We start from the raw sequence: 17,409 nt of genomic DNA on the forward strand, positions 1-17,409 counted from the left end.
AGAGAGAGAGAGAGCGAGCGATAATGACTTACTACTCCCAGTGTAAATCAGTTTCTCTGCGCACTGAGAGATCAGCGTTCGCTAGAGGACGTACGCAGGGAATTTAAACCCCCCGTACACAAACATACAAGAATCTTTATTTAATCACCATATTTTAATAATGTGTCAACACTGTAGCCAGCCGTAGGAGGAAGTTTGTCGGTTGTCTGTGGACATTTTTCGCACTTTTGCGAGAATATGGCGGTGGAGCTGGTGGGGAAGCGGTGCCTGTGCGCGAGCGGCGGAGAGTCGCTGGAACTCGCGGGAGTCTCGCGCTGGAGCTGGAGAGCCGGAGTCATTCGGGCGACCACCGACTCATCTGCGCTAACGGTAAAACTTACCTCACAACTCACGTTTTGAAAAACGTAACGTTACTGTCACAAATAGTGAGTTTTGCGCTTTACCCAGTTTATATAAGTTATACTGAATTCATTTTTGTTGTTTTAAGAAAAAAGTTTTGTTCAGAAGTACTGATATAGGCGAAAGTTGAATGGCTGGAAGCTGGAGCGTTTGTTTCTGTTAACTTGTTTAGTCAACAAACATTCAGGCGGCTTTTACTATGAGTCGAAAGCTGGGCGTGTTACTATGTTAAAAAAAACAACTGTTTGTGTGAATGCGTGTGTTTGTGTGTGTGGTCATAGCCAGCTCAGCGGGAATAATCACCTGTTTTGAGACAGTTTACTGCACTGCCGCTGTAGCGCCTAATGACTCTCACTTCACAAACAGCACAGTCTCAATAATCTCATCATGACAAGGGCTTTATTTATCTGGCATTTCGTGGTCATTATGTTGGTTTAATTAAATAAGTTAGTTATTGTAAATGAATAACAACACTATAAATAGTAGAAAACTGGCTCTTTATGTTTTACATATGATATAACTTACATATAAATTATAATTAATTTGTATGCATTAGTGAATTCGTATGTAGTGAGATTGTAAGCAACTGTAATAGCATGTGTAACGTGAATACTGTAATCTGTCACCACCAGTGTTTGCTAACATGCCCTACATTCAGGTTCCCACGGTTATGGAAAGTAAGATATTAGCCAGATTTACAAGTAGGATTTTCAGGTGTAGAAAAGTCACGGGACTGACTAAATCCCTTCAAATCATGGAAGGTTTATATAGTGAATTTACAGCTGTCTGGTTACGTTAAGCTTTATAATTCTTTATTGGTTAGACATTGCTCATTGTGAAATCTAGTTTTTTTAATGATCCATAAAGTAATCAGTAACCAATGGAAACGGTTTGGAAGTTCATTGATCAAAAGTAGTTAGGACCATTGGCATATAGCCTTCTACATTACATAAATGTACATGTGTAAATGCCAGTAAATCTGTTACAGTTTATTTGGATTGAACCCTAGACCTGGGTTTTGGAAATTGACGTATTTGCACGTCACGCAAATATATGATGTGCATCTGTAAAGGTAATCGTGGGGGTTACAGGCATGCTTTCCACCTACACCAGCACTCAGCTAGGGATCAGATCTTCTGAGCATTTTACTTAACATGTGATTCAGTGACAAAGTCAAATGGGGTATGTTTCTTTAGATGGAAAAGATATTTATTTCCTTGTTTTTTGAAATGTAGTATGTGCATTATCTGTTCATGATGAGTGCTCATCATGCACAAGATGGTCTGATTGTTTGTTTGCGTTTGTCTGGTTGTCTGCATGCTTTATTTATTTTGTCTGATTGAATAATTTGGTAATGATGTCATCTCTCCTCTGCGTGTGTGTTTCCCTAATATGAGACGTTTGTGGTTTTGTGGATGTGAATCTCTTCTCTGTGGGCATCAACAAGATTTTCGTTCTGCATGGGTTTGTAATTCATCCCCCTGTATGTTTAAGTCTTTTGGATTGTGTGTCTTTAATTAAGTTATTCCTCATATTTTAGTATGAAGAAGAATCTCATATTTTTAAGGCGAGTACAGATGACACTCGGTTCTGCTTGTTCATATAAACAGCTGCCTGTTTCCTTTCCTGATTTATGTGTTTGTGTTTCAAGAGATTGTAAGTACATGAGTGTTTGTGTGCATTTGTCTTCAGGGATTCTTGTCTTTACATCATTGGCTAGACAATGTCCCTGTGGCAACAGAGGCTTAGCCGTGTGACTGACAGCTTTCCATGGGTTACAACCTAAAGCTGTGTTACACACGCACACACATACACACACAGTATTGCAAAATTGATGGTTCCAGTCTTGTGTGCTGGTTAATCAATGCAGCATTGCAGTTAGTAGATAAAACATGACATAGTAACAGCTACATGAGTTAAAACACTCGTTCACTTTAGTATATCATTGTTTTAATACAGCATACTTCATTTTTTTGTGTACACTTTGCTGTACAGTTCTTTGTTATATGAGATATGATTTAAAAATGACTTTTTAAATCATTAAGGCATTTGAGGCCAACTATTATGCATAGTATTGTATTGTGTATCCTATATATTGTGTTAAATACCCTGTTACACCTGTTATATAGCTTAATTATAGTAGGTGCGAAGATGTATTTAAGTCTGAAAATATTTTTTCTTTTGATGGATTGTTTATTTGCGCAGAGGCTGTTATGTTCAGATACAAGAGCCGTGATTCATATTGTGTATTGTTCTCAAGAGCTTCATTACGTCATGTCATCTGTCTGATGCAGACATTCATTAATGTCAGCAGACTTTATTATGTATGTGTGTATGTGTTTTATCGGCTCACACTGATATAGTACTGTAATTTTGTTCTGCAGTGCATTAAGTAAAGCCAGATGTCTTTGCTGCTTGGCCTCATCGCTGTCTGTCTGCCTCTCACAGCCTTCTTGAATGTCTATCTCTCTTTCTTTCTTTCTTTCTCTCTCTCTCTCTCTCTCTCTCTCTCTCTCTATCTCTCTCTCCCTGTGCTCCATTTAAGCACTCCTCTCTCTCTCCCCTCCCTGTGAATGTGTTCGTATTGTATAGGATGTATATTTCAGCTGTCCACACACACATACGTTCACACGAACGCACACAATACTTTGGGACCACCGTTATGAATTGTTGTTTATGTGATCTTGTAGGTCTGTCCACAATATGTTTTTGTGCAAAAAGTCTGTGAACTGTATGTGCTCTATTGCTTCATGTATGGGTTTCTTTTCATTTGACCCTTGACCTTTGGCAGATGGTTTGAAGCTTTGCCAGGGAAGCAATGTGTGATTCTGCAGACCAGACAGATTTTTGAGTGTATGTGTGTGTGAGCGCTGTAGCTTATCTCCTGAAAGACACAAGAAGTCCAGCTCAGGCTGTGTGATTGTAGATCTAAGCCCTGTTGAAAGAGGATGTACACACACACACACACACACACACACACACACAGCATTGATAATACAGAGCCGTTTTAACTCGCACTTTATCATTTCACCCTCTGATGATGCATTACAGTACTTGCATTGATGTGTTCATTTGTGTATGTGTGTGTCTGTGAAAGTGCAACTCTGAGAAATTGTTTCTCTGTTAAACGGCCCAGGGGATTTTTGTGTGTCTGTTTTTGGTTGTGTTAGATGTAATACACACATATTGCATATTAATATGTGTCTCTGAGGTTGTTGCATCTATTTGAATTAGTGCATGTGTGTTTTTATGTGCGGAGGAGAGAGTGTGAAAACGAGAGTGCATGTGTGTTTGACAGACAGTAGAGAGTTTGTTTAAACTGCAGGAGTATTTTGCATGACCGAATCATCAAATGGTGGCGTGTGTGTGTGTGTGTGAATAAAACCTGCCACAGCTTGGCTAGTATCACTCGTAATGTTTGTCAATTAAAGGACACAGTCTCCTCTCTGTATTTCACTCTTGTTACACACACACGCCCACGCACGCACGCGCACACACACATGCACACTAACTACAACTCATCAAATCCATTATGTTATGAGTGCTCATCATGGCAGTGTGTTAGCAGGAAGTCATCAGGGTGTCTGGTTCCTTCCTTCACGACGCACACACATTCACGCAGTCTTTCATCACACCTAACCACACTCCAGCACTCAGGTCCACTACAGCAACTCATGATCACACCACTACAGAACCTGTTCATATCAGGTTTATTTATAAATTAAAATAGCATAATTTGAGTCACATTGAGATGAATTCATTAATCACTTTGACAGAAATTTATTTAGCTGATTCAGTGTGTAATTTTGTACAGTTCATTAAAAGAACCAGCTCATATAAGTCATCAATTCATGAATTTAACTAAACTGGCTACTCAGAATAATAAGCCCTTTTTTACACAGAGATTACGGAAAATACACGGAAAATGCATTTGGGATTTGTTCGGGATTGTTTGATTTTTAGTTCATTCACACTGCCAATGATTTTCCGGAATATGTGTGTGTATTCACACACAAACCGTAAAGACACGTTGCATATTTAAAGATCTCCACTTGGTAGGTTTTTTCAACAACGTCCAAAGTTTGCTTATTATCCGTGATTTCCTTCTCTCGAAAAAAACAACGGCTTGATCCCTGGTCTATGCTTCAGTCCAGTTTGCCAACATTTCTTGTTGTGAATGTTGATCTGCGTCTAAATCCCAGTGTCAAAAAGCTGAACCATAACTTCTGGTTGCGATGACACGCGCGTCCTTACTACGGCACACCCCTTACGCCATTGTTTCTGCATCTTGTTCACGCAAAATGCTTTCCGTAGATGGTACGGCAATGTTACTAGGTCCTCTTTACGGGAGTGATTCCAGAACATTTACGAATGTGTTTGTGTTCATACAGAAGCCTCATTGCCAATTTAACAGAAATTTTCTGGGACCAAAGTGCTGTGTGAATGGGGTTTAGGTTTTGCATGCAGCCAGTGAAGACAATGCAATTCAAAGATGTCTTGTTTATTTACTCTTAGTATATTTTGTGGTCTTATAATGTCATCACGTAAAATCAAACACCAAAATTCAAACCTACAGCTAAATATTGAAAATAAAATATGATTTATTCTGCAGTGATGACATATTCAGCCTTGAGAAATAGCATTAAAGTGAACAGAGTGTAAATGATGTAACCTGAGCTACTTAAATATATTATTTTATGAGAACAATCAACTTTTGTAAGTAATTCAGTAATACTGTAGATTATAGTGTGCATATGTAACATTCATTTAATTATATAGCAATGACATTGTTTTTAATTTGAACCAAATTACAGAAAAAATAAAGTACACATTGTTCTTATATATATATATATATATATATATATATATATATATATATATATATAATGATGTAATTACACTGTAATAGACAAAGTTACTTGTTTAGTTATAAATTCAAAGCAAATTTAAATGCATCTAAATTTAATTACATGCAGGTAAATGTCATATGTAGTAGACATGTCTGTCACATACTGTGTTTTTCATCACATGTACAACACATGCCTTCACTGCCATCATCATCTCTCTTTTTTGTCTCTTGTTCTCTGTCTTTCTCTCTTCCCCCATCCCTCCTCCCGCTCACAGCTCAGTAAATTATTGATCAGAGAGGCGCCTCCGTGGATCACAGAGTTTGTGAATGTGTGTGTGTGTTTGCACTCAGAGCAAAGACAGTATGTACACCAAACATAGACACACTCACCCATGCACGCGTGCACACAGGCATGCACACACACACACACACACACACACACACACACACACACACACACACACACACACACACACACACACACACACACACACACACACGTACACACGTACACACACACACACACACACACACACACACACACACACACACACATGATAGTGTCATGCTACTATAATGGCAGACTGTGTCTCTCTCTCTCTCTCTGTCTCTCTCTCTTTCTCTCTCTCTCTCTCTCTCTCTGGTCTTCTTTCACACAATCAGTGTCAGTTTCATCATGAACATAACCAGACCATCTCATTCATTCCCTTGTTGTGTTCTTGTAATGATAGCAACAGATTATTGCAGTTTGCACAATGTATTTCCATTTACGTCTGTGTTCGTGTATATTTGTGTGATTCTGTGTGTAAGCTACAAAAGAATTTGAGTCAGGACATTGTGTGTGTGTGCATGTGTGTGTGTGTGTGTGTGTGTGTGTGTGTGTGTGTGTGTGTGTGTGTGTGTGTGTGTGTGTGTGAATGGTGATGCTATAATCACATTTCTGCCGGAGTGTTGGCTGTGGTCCAAGCTGAAATCTGATGCCTGTGAATGTTTCCCTCCCACAAGCCTTAGGGAAGTGTTTACTGAATGTGTGTGTGTGTGTGTGTGTGTGTAAATGTTTCTGTACTGCAGTCTGTCAGTGGAGATACTGCACGAGTATGCGTGTGTGTGTGTGTGTGTGTGTGTGTGTGTGTTTAGTCGGATGTGAGTTTGCATTGCTTGAGTTGATTTGCAGGTGTGCCTGTGGGTTTGTATGCATGTGTGTGTGGCCATGTGACTGTATGTGTGAAACACTTCCCTGACCTGTTACAGCTTGTCAGTGCTTCATGGCCAAATGGCTCTGTGCGCACACACATACACACGCGCACACACACACACATAAACACAGATCTCAGCCAACACGTGCATGTTTAAGAGAATAGCAGGAAAGACTCTTGTTAGCTTGCTTACACTTGTAAAACTGTCTGAGCAGTGAAAAAAACAGTCACTGTAAAAAGCTTTTCATGGTAGACTCACATTCACAGAACAGATGAAGCTATGTGTACATTTGTGTGTATGTATGTGTGGTAAGACTGGTTCGTATGACTAATGATCTCCTCTAAATGAATAATTGCTGTTTTCCTTTCACGCTCCCTCTCCTTACATACACTCAAAGTCAGACACACACACACACACACACACACACACACATGAGTGATAATGGCAGGAGAGCACGTAAATCACCCCTATGTCCGACACGCATCCTTAACCAAGAGAGAAAGTTCCAAGGGTGTGTGTCTTTGTGTAAAAGAGACAGTGAGAAGATGAGGGATAGAGGTGAGGATGAAAGACAGGAGAAGGAAAAAGAGCTGAGGAATACGGAGAGAAAAAGAGCGGGGTGAAGGTTGGACAGATAATCAGAGAGAAGAGAGAGAGAGAGTGGGGAGGGAGAGAGAATGAGACGGAGATGTTGGTAGCATAGCAACTCAAAAACTCTCGTCTCTGTTCACTCTCTCTCTCACGCTTAGATGATCTTGACCAATGACAGCATGTGTCCCTGCAATGCATTATATTATAGGGTTTTTTCTCCTTCTGTAGAGAGTGAAACAAATCATCTGTCTGGCACACACACAGGCACGGGCATATCAGTTTGCTTAATAATGTGTGAAGTTTGCTATGGCAGGGAGGACTGGAGAAAGGTGAACCGTGTGAATGGTCACATTCAGGATAAGGACATAATCAAGTACTGGTGGACGATATGACAAAAACAGACAATATGAGTTAGGGCAGTAAGATATAAGCAGCACCAATATCGGAAATTTGTCGGAATGGTTTGCAATTACTGAATGATTTTAATACTTTAAAAAGTTATGTATAATCAAAGTTTTAGGTTGATGCAGATAGCAGAGAGACTGGCGACAGAGAAAGTAATGCTTGGTTTCTTTTCCCAAAAAGATTGTGAAACAATATTTGTTGTTTTTACTTTTAAAGTGCACCTATTTCATTGCTAAAAACAACGTTATTTTGTGTATTTGGTATAATACAATGTGTTTGTGTGGTTTATGGTTAAAAACATATTATTTTACACATACCGTACATTTTTGAAGCTCCAGGAAGGACCTGATTGGCCAGCTAATTTGTACGTTATTGTACGATTGGCGTGAATACCTCTGACGTCAGCTAGAAATGTGACGCTCCTTACCATGTTTGAAAGATTCGTTCAAAATGCAATGCTAACAGGAGTTAACTTACAGGCTGTGAGTCCGAAGCGAGATGAATTATGATGATGTCGGTCTTGTCTACATCACCAATCCCAGGAAGTAAACTGTCGCATACAGTCCGTGTGTTTGTTGTAGTCCAAGAAAAGAGATTTACGTTGGAGACGATAACTCGCGTAATCATTTACTTTGGGGTACCTTTTGCATATCATTAAAGTCACCATGAAACGGAAGTATCAATTGCCTAACTTTCCCCGTGGTGACGTGTATCCGAGTAAAACCGGCCTCTGAAATGAAATAAGGCAGGGCTGGATTTGAATTTGTCCATCGAGATCTGATTGGATCATTTGAAGTTGGGTTGTGTTGCTAATTGTTAATTGCAGCGATATTCTCCCGAAGAGAGATCGTTTTAAGGAGGGGAGGATCATTTTTAAAAATTAATGAAGCTCACAGATAAATCATTTGTAAAAAAAAAAAAATACCACAATATTACAAAACAAATTACAGTTTTTTATTTTACTTTCATTGTGACTAACATGTACTAATACACACTTACATATATATTTTACAAACTTGAAGGATTATTTTACTGCATATCATATACTGCAGTGCTTTTTAAACTTAGGGCAAGCCCAACCTTGATGGCATGAGATGGAGCCAGGTTGCCCAGTTTTAGGACATGTTATAAAATACATTACAAACATACCTCAGAAAAATTTAGCTACGAACCAGCAGCACTACATTGTATTATTTCTAACGCATAAATTATTATTATTCATTTTTATTATTAATTATTATTTAATTCAAATGTAACATTTTAGATAGTTTTATGTCATTTTGGGGGGCTGCGAAGGGATGCACCCTACACAGTGTGTGGGGGGGGGCACCGAAAAGTTGAGAACCAGTGGTATACTGCATCATTTAGCAAATTATCACATACGCCATGTTTCTTCAATATCCCCCCAATATGAGTAATTACTGCTATATCTCACAATATAGTTGTATAGCTGTAGTCCAAATATGAAATTAGTCATGGTCAGTACATGTTCAATTTCATAATTCTTAATATTAGTGTTGTTGATACTAGAGAACATATGCACAAATATGCACAATTGTTTACATTTGATAAAGATATAACCAAATAATGATTTTGATGTGTAGTTGACGGCTCAGGTCACCTGGATTATTTATAGCACATGCACACAGTAAGCTGCCAGTCCAGTCAGCAAGTGTGCAGCTGCTAAATTAAGTTCAGTCTCGTGGTTTTATTGTGCTTTTAATAACTCTTTTAATACCAGACACATATCCTACTGTACTGTATATTCTCATTTACTCATGTTTTTTTGTGGATCTTGCTGATCTTTCAGTATGCAATCATTCTTCATTTTGCATATTTCATGCAAATCTCTAGCAGTTAACAGACTGTATTGTCTCCACTTTCAAATTAGATCTCCATTAATAAAGTTAAAAGTGCATATCTGATATGCCTCAGATTTACCATCAAACCGAACCTCCAAATGAATCTTTAATACCCAATAATGTTAAATCATACATTTATGTTTACAGTTACAAGTTACATGTGTATGTTCCTTGAATCTCGAACCTGTAAGCTTGTTGTTGCTAAAGCCACAATGTTTTATGTAATGTTAAAACATTATATCTAGAGTGCCCAAAAATGTAACAATACAGTATGTTCAGATAAGGTCCTAACATGAAGTCTGGTGAGCAGCTTATTAGGATTTTGAATAGCTTTTATTACCAGCCCTGTCACCCAATTATCATTCTGTTCTGATTCCACTTGGATCACATTTTTATACCTGCTTGCATAAAGAATTATCAAATACCATGAAATGGTCACTGCTGTAATTGCAGATAGAGACTGAGATCTGTCACAGATTGAGCTGTATTGTCATGCTGCTGGATAGCTCACAGTTTTAATTCAGTCTGGCTCAGTCAGATGTGTGCCTGTGATGCTATAAATGTGCTATGGGTGACAAATACGAATGATGACAACACTAAATTCACATGTACTGGGTAGCAAAAAAAAAGTATACTGTCTGGTTTGAGCTGCAATGATAGGAGATCAATAGCATGTGTGTTTGTCTGTGAAAGCCGCAGAAGTATGTTAACTTGTTTCTGGTAGTGTCTGTGTAAGCGCACTGTATGTGTGTGTGGTTATGCTTTAATGTGCGGTTGGCATATGTTAACATTTGTTTCTAATTTATAAGATTAATCACTTTTAAAATAGTCTGTTTATTACCTGCATCTATCAAATGTATTATGAATGCATATAAACTGTGTTTGTGAGTATGTATGCATGCATGCTTGTTTATCCATGAATACATCTTCAATCTTCCAACCTTCTGTCTATGTGTTAGGTGTGTGTACACTGGGACGGTGAGCAGTGCGCAGAGAGGAAGTGGAGGAGACTTAGAGAAGAATGTGAGGTGGTTTTGTTGGAGCAGGACCTTGTGTGGGCTGCCAAAAGAACCGGCACCGACAGCAGCATTGTCAATGAAAAGACAAGCCAGCAACCCGCCTTGGTAAGTCCACAAAAACCCACATTGCCGCTTAATTCCACTTCTGTCTGACAGATGATTGATGGAGCGTCTGACACATATTGCTCACCAAAATAGAACAGCTTACAAATGTCAAGCTCCAATAGAAATTTGGTCAGCTTTTATGCTTTATTTTGATGTAAGTAAGGGTGTATGCTGTCCAAGCTGCTGTAGTAAACTTTTCCAGGAGTTCCAGGAAGTGGTAGCTTAATGTGCAAGCTTTGTGTCATTGCATCATTAAAATATATTTTGTTAGAGCTACTTGGTAAAACATTAATATACACTCACCTAAAGGATTATTAGGAACACCATACTTATACCGTGTTTGACCCCCTTTCGCCATCAGAACTGCCTTAATTCTACATGGCATTGATTCAACAAGGTGCTGAAAGCATTCTTTAGAAATGTTGGCGCATATTGATAGGATAACATCTTGCAATTGATGGAGATTTGTGGGATGCACATCCAGGGCACTATAAGCTCCCGTTCCACCACATCCCAAAGATGCTCTACTGGGTTGAGATCTGGTGACTGTGGGGGCCATTTTAGTACAGTGAACTCATTGTCATGTTCAAGAAACCAATTTGAAATGATTCGAGCTTTGTGACACGGTGCATTATCCTGCTAGAAGTAGCCATCAGAGGATGGGTACATGGTGGTCATAAAGGGATGGACATGGTCAGAAACAATGCTCAGGTAGGCCGTGGAATTTACACAATGCACAATTGTCACTAAGGGGCCTAAAGTGTATCCCCCACACCATTACACCATTGCATTAATGAAAAATTGAACAGGTGTTCCTAATAATTCTGATGATATAAAAGTATATAGATATTTGGATAACAATGCAAAAATTGATGCATTGTTTGGGGTGTAGATTATAAATTATAGACTTTAATCATAGCTTTGTTCCTTTTTTTGGTGGTTTAAGGATTACGTTGGCATAGACCAAATGAAACGGTGAATGTGAAAAACTTTAATGTGAAAAGTGTAACCAAAAGTAGATTCCTAGCTTGATATATGGATACAGTCAAAATTATTTCTTTCTATCTTAGTATAAGGTTTAGTTAACTGCAAAGCACTAGTAATGTGTCACTACCTATGTGTACACTACACATTAAAAACTTCTGCGTATGAATGATGTGTCACTCAGCTGAGAATGAATGAAGCTAATAGGATTTTTCTTTGATGTTAGGAGTGCTTTTATCGCCTGAGACTGACTGGCTGATGTGTCCTGTTTTCATCATCTTTAACTGCTGTTATTAGTCATTAGCTGCTGCCTGTGTCACAAATTATGTAAAAAAACATTCTTGCTTTTTATGCCCGAGATAAAAGGCTTTATTTGTGTCACTGCAGGTTTAGACTCTAGATATCTGGATCTCGCTTACGCAACCTCATATATGACGCCATCTAACATGACTAACCATGTGGCACTATGGGTTACCATGCGTAACCTGGAGTAACCATGGGTCACGGCCATTTACATGGGTAAATGGGGTTACCGTGGCAACAAAGCTTTTTTTGTTCAACAGGCTGTGTTTATAGGTTTGTTTGATGAAACATTACAAGTGTGTGTGCAGTGTTACTTGCCAAGCTGGTCAGTATAAAAATGCATTTCTGCAGCAAGATCTGAAAGAGAGAGAGAAAGAAAGAAAGAAAGAAAGAAAGAAAGAAAGAAAGAAAGAGATTTTACATGGCGTCTACTGATCCCACTGTTCTCATTTATCTTACTCTGCCAACACACACATCTATTTCCCTTTTCATGCTCACTGTTTTCCTCGTTTCGCTTTTTATTCCTCTTTTATTCCCCTCTCAGCAACACACACACATCAAATGCTCTGGGCAAGAAATGTGTAAGATGAATATGAGGCAAAAGTACAGCATGTTACATTTTATTAACATTTGATTATGTTTCAACCATACATGCTTTTCCAACAATGAACAACAACCATTCATCCTGACTTTTATATGTGTTGTCACCAAATGCAAGCTCTCAGATTGTAGAAACAATGGATCAAACTGATACTACACTACTATACTATGCTTTTGATATCTGAACAATTAATGCATCAGTACGCTGCTCATTACTTTACACTTGCAGCCAATTGTCTCATTATGCTCACGCTTAATACAAGTATTAAAATACAAACGTGTTGATCCATTCAGTTGGTATATTGTATATGTAAAAACAGGTGGTAAAATGTGACATTCTGTACTCATAATCACATTTTAATGTATAAACATTTCTTGAATCCACAGCAAAAAGAACAATTTAGCTTTTATTGTCCCAATACTTATGGAGGGCACTGTAACTGAAAGGTCCTTTTTTTCTCCTGAGCACTTTCAAAAGCAATGTCTAAGCAATGAAAATCTCCTCAGAAGTGGTTAAAACAGTCACAGACAGGCTCTGTTTTTAACTTTTAACTCTCTTTCTCGCTCTCTCTCTTTCTCGTTCTCACTTTCCCTCCCTCTCTCTCCCTTTCTCAGACACACACACAGATCAGGCTGGTGTCTTTCTCTGCTGTAGAATATCACTGAGTCAGCAGCTGTGTTTTATCACTGTGACCTACACACACACACACACACACACACATACGCACGCACACACATATTCAAACACATGCACAGACACACACAACCCACCATTGTTTCATCTCTTTTTTTAATTTAATTTCTCTCTTTTCTCAAACACTATCAGCTCTTCTTTGTCAAACATTAACAGAGCAAGTATATCAGTCTACTTGTCAGAGAGAGATACAGACGCTCACTCACGTCACGGGATGAAAGCCAGTTTGTGTGTGTGTGTGTGTGTGTGTGTGTCAGACCATTATCACACCACTGTGCGTGTGTGTGTTTGGGTGTGTGGGATAGACTGTATACCTATGCGAGATGTCAGAAAAATATGAGTTTGTACAGTTCATATATGCACGCATGTGTATTTTTCTGTGTGTGGGTGAACTTGTTCATGTTTGTTGGTACTGAGAAAGAGTTTTGACCTTTATAGTTTTCAATGATGCTATGGAAACAAAAAGACCTGGGTTTTTACAAGAATGAGAAACAAGAGGATTCTAAGAAATGATCACTCAGAGTACACTGTGATTATGATTACTTTAGATCAAAGCTAAAATTGAGCATAACTACTATGTTACTTGTTAGTTTCTCTACCGATTTCTATAGATTTCTGTTTGTGAATGCCCTCTGTTAAGATTGGCTACCAAGTTGCTAAATACTGATATTCTGGTAATATGTAAACATGGATGGTCAAAAATGAATGTCATCTTGTTGTGATGTAAGCGAGTCGTTTTCGCAGCTCTAGAATGTTTGTATGTCTACATAACTATGAAGTACACTGAACTATTAAATAAAAAAATCCTGATCTATTATTATTATTATTATTAGTGGTGCTTGCATTTATTATTATAATAATTATTATATTTTATTCTTAAACCTGTCCCGGACACTTTTTTCGGCACGTAACTCACACAGTACCCTAGCAACGGAATAATCGGCATTAGAACATCATAGAGACACTGGGTTGGACCGTTTGACTTGAGACTCGGAGTGTAAATCACTAGTGGATGCCAATTTTTTTCCATAGCAACCAAATACAGGACCCTAGCAACCAAATAAACAAAGCCTTATATCTCTGCATCAGAACATCATAGAGACACCAACCCAGTCTCACCCCATGTCGTCAATATTTGACGACACTTGACCATTCGTCAATATGTGACGCGGAGGGTATACCTTTCGCGTCATTTTTTGACGAACTGGGGACTTCAATACTATTATGTCCGTTGCATTCTCTTCTCCTATTTTCTTACCATTTTCGCGTCGGTTTAGGGTTAGATTTACATAATGACATCCCTACCCAAACCTAACTCTAACCCCAACGCCAGGTGACAACTGTTTCTAACCCCAACGCCAGGTGACAACTGTTTAATTTCGCGTACACTGTTTAATTTTGCGTACACTGTTTTTTCTCCATAGCAACCAAATACAGGACCCTAGCAACCAAATAAACAAAGCCTTATATCTCTGCATCAGAACATCATAGAGACACAGGGGTTGGACCGTTTGACTCGTGACTCAGAGTGTAATCACTAGTGGATACCGTTTTTTCTCCATAGCAACCAAATACAGGACCCTAGCAACCAAATAAACAAAGCCTTATATCTCTGCATCAGAACATCATAGAGACACGGGGTTGGACTGTTTGACTTGTGGCTTGGAGTATAATCCAAGTGGCAAGCACCACTTCACCTATCTTCACCTATTATTATTATTTGTATTATTATAAAATTATATTATTATTATTTCTATTATTATTATTATTATTAGAACAGAGACGTTTTGTAAGCACAGGACTGCCTGTAATCTGAATAGTAGTAATACACTAATAATAAAGCAATCCATCTGCGTGAAAAAAATGACAAAAACAACCTCACATTACATAAACTTCCTGTCATAAGTCCTACAGTAAGTTAAGATCTGAAGTTTGCTGATCTCTACTGGTTCCAGTTTGAAATCACCATGGTTACTAAACAGGAAAAATAGCATTGTGAGTTAGGATGTATTACAGTCCCTTGATAGCATTCAATAGAGAGCACACAAACTGCCATGTGTCTACATGTGTAGCTGTGATTTCACAGATTAGACATTTAAAATCAATGCTTGTGAACACACATGGCTTTCATGAGCATTAATCTGGTTTACTTTTTCCAAAGGGACGTTTCCATCAGACAGAGACAGACTCCTAGTAGGAGAACGATCAAACTTCTTTTATTTTTCATTTCTTTTTATTTACTCACTACAGAGAGTATCTAGCTGCTCTTCATCTGAAGGTACTTCAAATAGATACAGAGTTTTGCGTGTGTGTGTGTGTGTGTGTGTGTGTGTGTGTGTGTGTGTGTGTGTGTGTGTGTGTGTGTGTGTGTGTGTGTGTTTGTACGCAGCTGTAGAGTTGTGTCGAGTTACCTTGGACTCTGCTCTAAAAGTCATATTTATGTACTAGAGCTTACATTACTCTATGACCCTGCAGAATAACAGGTCAACCGTGTGTGTGTGTGTGTGTGTGCGTGCGTGTGTGTGTGCGCGGCTCTGGGTGTCACTGGAAATGTATTTCTTATGGCGAGTTTGGGGTTCTCTCTCTCTCTCTCTCTTTCTCTCTCTCTGATGTTGATTTCTAACTGTATGAATTTGTCTATGTTCATCGCTAATAAAACACACGCGCATTCATAAACAGTGATGAATAGTACTCGTTGTTCATGAGAAAGGAAATTGCCTTCATGTTTTTATCTCTTTCATCTCACAGTTATTTGTCTATATATGTGTGTGTGTATGTGTTGCAACATGAATGTGTGAGATTGAGGTCTCGGCAGGACTCTATATTTAGCGTGTGTATGTGTGTGCATGAGTGTTTGTGTGTATATGTGTGTGTGTAAGAGAGACACCCCCGCCTCCTCCTGTTTTTGGCACTTTGCCTGTAACGGTCTAACCACATGTCGACATCTACCACCAGACGCGCTCTCGCTCGCTCTCTCTCTCTCCCCACTCACTCACTAATTCTCTGTCTCACAGACGCACACACATTAATTTTGGCTGCAGTGTTTACATACGTGTCTGTCCTCTGCTCTGTGTGAGCCACACACACTCAAACCCACACATATGCGCACGTCTCTCACTTGCTTCCTCTGTGTTTGTGACAGATCGGTTGATTCTGCAGTCTGTGTTAATAGTAGGCAGTTAAATGGATCCAGGTTAAGAGATTATGAGGCTGGAGAGTATGTGAGTGAGATGAGCTCCAGTCAGCTCAGATGATGTCATCTTTTAAGGTCTGAGACAAGACCACACACACACGCACACACACATAGTGCTGTGGTTGTGTACTGTTTGTTTGTGTTGGTGTTGTGATTGCTTATACTGAGGGAAGAAGGACACACTCGTGCACACAGTCACCCACACATGTTAATTTTTCCCAAATGTCAATTTGATGAATCAAAGCGGATTCAGGAAAGCCGCAGAAGGCACATTGATCCCATTGAAGCATTTAGGGTTCAGTTCTTCTGAAATTGAGTTCACACTTTTCTGTCCAAGCATTTGATGAGATCAGTGAAAAAAATTTTCCCACTTCTCCCACATGTGGACGCCTTGTCCCGTGCTCATGTTTTTTGGACATGGGTGTTTACCAATGTCTGATCCAGCGTTTACTCTGTCATTGGGTTTTAAAAACCTAGTTAGCTGTCAACCCAGACAGATTTTTTGCCACTGGATGAAATGTTTGAATGATTTAGGAGTTTTGGCATCATAAGAACATTTACATTAGTTTTAAATATTTTAGTTTTTGGGCATAATAGCTGCATTCAGATTTTTGATTTGAACGTTCACATTTTTTATGGGCTACAAAAATGAAATGTATAATTTTTGGCATGACAGTTGTGATTTTAACTTGATTGTTTAATTAAGCAATTTTGGACCATTTGAACACTTAAACGCACCTAATTTGCACATAAAAAGTTGTCAAGGTCGGAAGCTCACTAGGCTTTGAGTCATTTGTATTATTCTGTCCATTACATGGATGCAATTTAATGTTTTTTTCTTACTGTAACACAATTATTCCTATTCAACATCACACATATACACTCTGTGTTAGTTGCCAAATGACTAATCAGTGCTGTGACTCAGTTAGGAAGTGACTCTGTGCTTTTGTTTGTCTGTGGTCTGTGTTAATTTGATTACATTAACAGTTTAATCTCTCTATCCCTCGTTCCTGTTTTGTCCTACAATCTTTCACAACAACAAAACATCAAACATGTACTAAACAACATACGAAGACGCACAGACACATTTGGTTACTTAAATCTGACCTAGATCAACAGCAGAGAGCAAATCTTTGTGTGTGTTCATGTGTAAAGATGGAAAGTTCATAGACAACAACATTCTGTTTGTGGCTAGCAACTTTGGTTTT

At 38.7% G+C, this 17,409-nt stretch overlaps 1 protein-coding gene across 1 annotated transcript in view; it reads left to right on the plus strand.

Moving 5' to 3' along the window:
• Positions 1-40: 40 nt before the first annotated feature.
• LOC129417278 (probable JmjC domain-containing histone demethylation protein 2C) overlaps positions 41-17,409 on the plus strand; it is a 57,518-nt gene continuing 40,149 nt past the window's right edge. Inside the window, exons 1-2 of the mRNA XM_055171833.2 lie at positions 41-369; positions 10,263-10,427. Of these exons, the coding sequence (XP_055027808.2) occupies positions 238-369; positions 10,263-10,427 (297 nt within the window). The 5' untranslated portion in view covers positions 41-237. The remainder of the gene's footprint in view (positions 370-10,262; positions 10,428-17,409) is intronic.

Source organism: Misgurnus anguillicaudatus, chromosome 7 (assembly GCF_027580225.2).
Source record: "Misgurnus anguillicaudatus chromosome 7, ASM2758022v2, whole genome shotgun sequence".
NCBI classification, from domain to species: Eukaryota; Metazoa; Chordata; class Actinopteri; order Cypriniformes; family Cobitidae; genus Misgurnus; species Misgurnus anguillicaudatus.